Below are 5753 nucleotides of genomic sequence, written 5' to 3' on the forward strand. Positions count from 1 at the left end.
TTAAAAAAAAAAAAAAAAAAAAAAGAAAAATTATTTTCTGCACCATCTGAAATTACTTCAAAAAGTGTTCAGAGCAATCTGGATACTCATCCACTTCCAACCGGTTTCTGCACATCACGAATTTTGCATTTTAACCTAATTAAAAATGTACATAGAGAATATAAATAAAGACTGTTTGATATTATGAGTCACACATAAGAATCATGGCGTAAAGAATGTGTGCTGTCATCCAGTCAATAAAGTTTCCAAGAGCATTACAGCTCCATATGCACAGGTCACAACAAGCAAACTGCTTCATCTGTTCTGTCACAGAGCATGCATCCTTTTGCTTAACTCCCTCAGAGGAAAATGCTTATATATGTGCAACATTGATAACATATTTGTAAATTTATTTTCACGATGTAACAGGCATAAAATTATCATGAATCAAAATCTGAAGTAGGAAGACAAAGTGGAAGTATTATCCCTGTCTTGTAAATAAGTGAAACAAATATTAAAATACAAGTCTACTGCAGAGCTAAAGACTGAACCACTACCTTACCAGCAAGTCCCATTTTTCTCTCATGTATGTATTATCACAGAAATATCAACAGTAAATCCTATCAACATTTTCACAGTATGTTTTACAAAAGCATTTACCAATTTTTTTTGCTTGTGGCTAAAGTCTGGTGCATAAGAATAGAGCCGTTACTTCATATAATGGTTGTCCATCTAATCATTATTTTTCCGCGTGTGGCTAGAGTCTGGTGTATAAGGATATAGTCATTACTTCACACAGCACTAAAGATCATAGAATCATGGAATGGTTTGGGTTGGAAGGGACCTTATAGATCCATCTAGTTCCAACCCCCCTGCCCTGGGCAGAGACACCTTCCACTAGATCAGGTTGCTCAAAGACTCATCCCACCTGGCCTTGAACACTGCCAGGGAGGGTCCATCCACAACCTCTCTGGGCAATCTGTTCCAGTGTCTCACCACCCGCATAGTAAAGAATTTCTTCCTTATATCTAACCTAAATCTACCCTCTTTCTGTTTAAAACCATTACTTGTCATTCTATCACCACGCCCCCCGATCAAGGGTCCCTCCCCACCTTTCCTGTAGCCCCCTTTAAGTACTGGAAGGCCACTCTAAGGTCTCCCCAAAGCCTTCTCTTCTCCAGACTGAACAATCCCAACTCTCTCAGCCTGTCCTCATAAGGGAGGGGCTCCAGTCCCCCAATCATCTTCACAGCCCTCCTCTGGATCTGCTTGAGCAGCTCCATGTCCTTCTGATGTTGCGGGCCCAGAGCCGGACACAGCACTGCAGGTGGGGGTCTCATATGAGTGGAGTAGAGGGCAAGAGTCCTTTCCCTCAACCTACTGGCCATGCTCCTCTTGATGCAACCCAGGATACCATTGGCATTCTGGGCTGCGAGTGCACATTGCTGGCTCACAGTCAGTTTTCAATCCACTAATATCCCGAAGTCCTTCTCCTTGGGGCTGCTCTCAATCCACTCATTGCCCAGCCTGTATTTGTGCTTGGGATTGCCCCAACCCATGTGCAGGACCTTGTACTTGGCCTTGTTGAACTTCATGAGGTTTGCACAGGCCCACTTCTCAAGCCTGTCCAGGTCTCTCTGGATGGCACATCCCTTCCCTCCAGCCTGTTGACTGCACCACACAGCTTGGTGACATCTGTGAACTTGCTGAGGGTGCACTCAACCCCACTGTCCATGTCGCTGACAAAGATAACAAACAGCACCAGTCCCAGTACCAACCCCCGAGGAACGCCACTTGTCACTGCTCTCCACTTGGACATTGAGCCACTGACTGCAATTCTTTGCATGTGACCATCCAGCCAGTTCCTTATTCACCAAGTGGTCCATCCATCAAACCCACGTCTCCAATTTAGAGACAGGGATGTCATGCAGGACCGCATCAAATGTTTTGCACAAGTCCACGTAGGTGATGTCAGTTGCTCTTCCCTTACATCTACCAATGATGTAATTCCATCGTAGAAGGCCAATGAACTTGTCAGGGACAATTTGCCCTTAGTGAAGCCATGTTGGCTGTCACTAATCAGCTTCTTATCTTCCACATGGCCCAGCATAGTTTCCAGGAGGATCCACTCCATGATCTTGCCAGGCACAGAGGTGACACTCACTGGTGTGTAGTTCCCCATGTCTTCCTTTTTTCCCCTTTTTAAAAATGGGGGTTATGTTTCCCCTTTTCCAGTCAGTGGGAACTTCACTGGACTGCCACTTCTCAGATATGATGGATACTGGCTTAGCCACTTCATCTGCCACTTCCCTCAGGACTCGGGGATATGTCCCATAGGGTTCTGTGGACTTATGCACCTTCAGGTTCTTCAGCTGGTCTCGAACATGATCTTCTCCTACAGTGGGCAGTTGTTCATCCTCCCAGACCCCACCTTTGCCTTCTGTTTCTTGGGTTGTCTGGCTGGAGCCCTTGCCAGTGCAGACTGAAGCAGAAGTCATGCAGTGCCTTCTCCATATCCCAGGTGACCATCTCTCCCTTTTCCTTCTGGAGAGGACCCATATTTTCCTGTCTTCTTTTTATCACCAACGTACCTGTAAAAGCTTTTTTAATTATCCTTCCGGTCTCTGGACAGATTTAATTCTACCAGGGCTTTGGCCTTCCTAACCTGATCCCTGGACAGTTTCTCTGTACTCCTCCTAGGCTCCCTGCCCTTGCTTCCACCCTCTGTAGACTTCCTTTTTGTCTTTGAGCTTATCGAGGAGCTTGTTGTTCATCCATGCAGGCCTCCTGGTGTTCTTACCTAACTTCCTCTTTCTCAGGATGCATCACTCCTGAGCTTAAAGAAGGTGATCCTTGAATATTAACCAGCTTTCTTGGGCCCCCTCTTCCCTCTAGGGCCTACCCTGCCAAGCAGATCCCTGAAAAGGCCAAAGTCTGCTCTCCTGAAGTCCAGGGTAGCAGGCTTGATGATCACTGTCATTTTTCAGGATCTCCAGAATAAAACAATATTACAACATTGCTCCTCTAACTCAAACACAGATCAATACAGAACTCAAATTTAAGAAGGGCAAGAGGAAATTTAACCCACTTGCTAACCAGTGCTGTTTCCAGACTTTAAGGTTTTGGAGAAGGACGTGCTTTACTTAGGCCTTCTAGTGTGGATGACTTAGTATTTACATCCACAGACCTACTGCTTAGTTCCTGTCAGAAGACATACATTCTGGAAAATACCTAACTCCTCCAGATATTTAACGTGAATTTGGTTCCAAATCTTGCTTCTCCAGTATACTACTTGCTCTTCCAAATACTACATTGTGGTTTTTTTTTCCCCAAATACACAGAAAAAAGCCCCAAAACACAAAACCATAAAACATGTATTTCAATTAAATTGCTTCTTTTATTAAAAAAAGAAGTTAGCAAAAGAAGCAGTTTCACCAAACAAACAACAAAAAAATATATGGGAAAACATATTATTACTGCATTTTTTGCTAAACTTACCTTTACCATATCTTTGTATTTGTTTTTAAGGTCTTGATAAACCTTGCTGTATTTCGCTACAGAAATGAGTGAGAGTGTACTTTTAAATTCACTGGGCTTTTGCTCCACAGACCATTTAGCTAGTTTGGACAGAAGTTCATTTCCAAGCCATGCTAGCTTGGGGTATGCAATTCCATCTGAAAACCAATCTTCTGGATATGGAACTAGAATAGACACAGACCTTTAAAAATAAAATAAAAACTTCATATAAATACAGTGTATCTCATTATTTCAGCTACCTCAAAAAGAGACAGAGTAATGATTAAGTGGAGAAAATCAGAAAATCAAACACAGGTATAAAAATAGACTGGAGAATAAGGAAATTAATATAATACACAAAACCAAAAGGAAAATAAAACAGTGAAGTTACTGAATAATGAAACAGTCTTCCCTGAATTTTTATTAGCAGCTCATTATCTGCCAATTCAAACACTGTACATGAGAGTCCATGCTGCATTTAACACAATGACTGAGGACTCACATATGATGAACAACCTGATTTAGCAAGACACTAACTAATAAAATTGAATTAATCGAATTCAAGAAACCACGGGAAAATATATCAGTTGGTACATTTCATTATGTCATCATCTCTACGCAGATTTCATTAGAGTTATGCCCTCAGATGCTCAGGATCAAGCTGCAATGGTCTACATTTCAATGTAGGAAGCTCAGTAGGTTCACAAGAATTCCAGTTTGACCCTCAACCTTAGTTACACCCACAGAACCTGATCTCTCACAGGCATAGCTAGTTCTCGTTACAAGAATACACATTCTTACTTTTTCTAGACCACACGCATGTACAGTTAATGTATACATTCAGAGCTGAAACAGATTTTGCTTGGGTATTGTAGATGTTTCTTTTAACTGAACGCTATGCACTATGATCACACCACTACTGTCATTTAGTAATCAAGCAGGAAATCACACAAACCAAATCACCTAGATACCAATAATAAAACATGGTGTGATCCTTAAAAGAACTCAGGGATTGCTTCCTCTCTCGCTCCCAGCGCTTACCATTCTTCCCCTTTTATGTGTTTAAGTTGAATTTGATAAATATTGCACTTTTTAATCTGGTATTTTCCTTCACTGTTTTCCTCCAAAGGCAGAAAGGTCACAGTTCCATTGAAAACATCTGAAAAGATATGTGAACAGTGATATATTATTCCATAGTGCAAACCATCCTGGTTACCATCACAACAAACTTTTGTCTCCTTATTACATTAAGTGCAAACTCATGAGGCAAGACCTAGGTCAACACAGGAAGATCCACAATGCTAAGAATAGATCCATTTCTTGGTGTGTCTGATATCTGAAATTGCTGAACTGTTTGAATTCCCAAAATTTAGCATTTTGCTGCATGTTTCCAAAATATCTAGGGCTGACCAGTAAGACTGTTTTCTTTAAATGTAACTATTTTAATAAAGTAAAGGATAGACAATGAGATTTTTCTAGCAAGAAGCTGCTGTTTTCCCCTACCCCACAGTAAATCCAGAGTCCCAGGAAGCACATTCCAAATTATTAGTATCATCGCAGTATTAGACAAACAACCAGTGCAATATTAAAAAATTATCAATAATATTAGTGTCCATCCATTTTGCCAAGTTCAAAGACACATTGCATGTGACAAAGACAAATTGCACGATTATAATTAATTAGAGCTATGTTTCCCTTTTAGTGTCTCATTCAGCTTTCTCAATTAGTGTCCCTGGACTAAGCGCTGTTAAAAAAAAATCATTACCTACCCCTAAATTAGTACCTCTAACTGAAGGGAGACTACCTGAGAAGACCTGTTTTTAGGTGAAGGTGCATGCATTGTATCAGTATATTAAGTTATTGTTGCATTTAAGGTAGTGAATTAATTTGGTAAGAGATTAACCCCCTTGTGTTCTAGCTGGTCCTCAGAGATCAGAGGGGCTAGGGTGGCTGGACTTATCTCTCAATACCTGTGCCAATTATGACCGTAACTATAGGCCTGACACCAGATGCATAAACAGCCCATATGCTGTAGGTCCAGCTGCATTCGAGAGAAGCAGTCAGGTTCACAAATACTACAGTTTATTCTTATGTGACATCTACTGATTCTTGAGATTGCCTACAACAAATGCACAAACTGCAGGTTGGTTATATAGCACTACAGACAAAAACACCCAATTGCGATCACACACAATTCGCAGGAAATCACTCAGCATAGCCGAGGGCCCAAATCTTAACAAAACACATCCCTTTGGGGG

General features: G+C 41.3%; 1 protein-coding gene across 1 annotated transcript in view; it reads right to left on the bottom strand.

Annotated features, from left to right (window-relative positions):
* Positions 1 to 5753, bottom strand: part of TRMT44 (tRNA methyltransferase 44 homolog) — a 24963-nt gene that overhangs the window by 14717 nt on the left and 4493 nt on the right. The window contains exons 2-4 of the mRNA XM_026846919.1: positions 4537 to 4654; positions 3478 to 3697; positions 2411 to 2461 (exon numbers count right to left, since the gene is read on the bottom strand). Of these exons, the coding sequence (XP_026702720.1) occupies positions 2411 to 2461; positions 3478 to 3697; positions 4537 to 4654 (389 nt within the window). The remainder of the gene's footprint in view (positions 1 to 2410; positions 2462 to 3477; positions 3698 to 4536; positions 4655 to 5753) is intronic.

The sequence above is a fragment of the Athene cunicularia genome, assembly GCF_003259725.1.
Source record: "Athene cunicularia isolate RWA chromosome 4 unlocalized genomic scaffold, athCun1 chr4_part1, whole genome shotgun sequence".
Taxonomy (NCBI): Eukaryota; Metazoa; Chordata; class Aves; order Strigiformes; family Strigidae; genus Athene; species Athene cunicularia.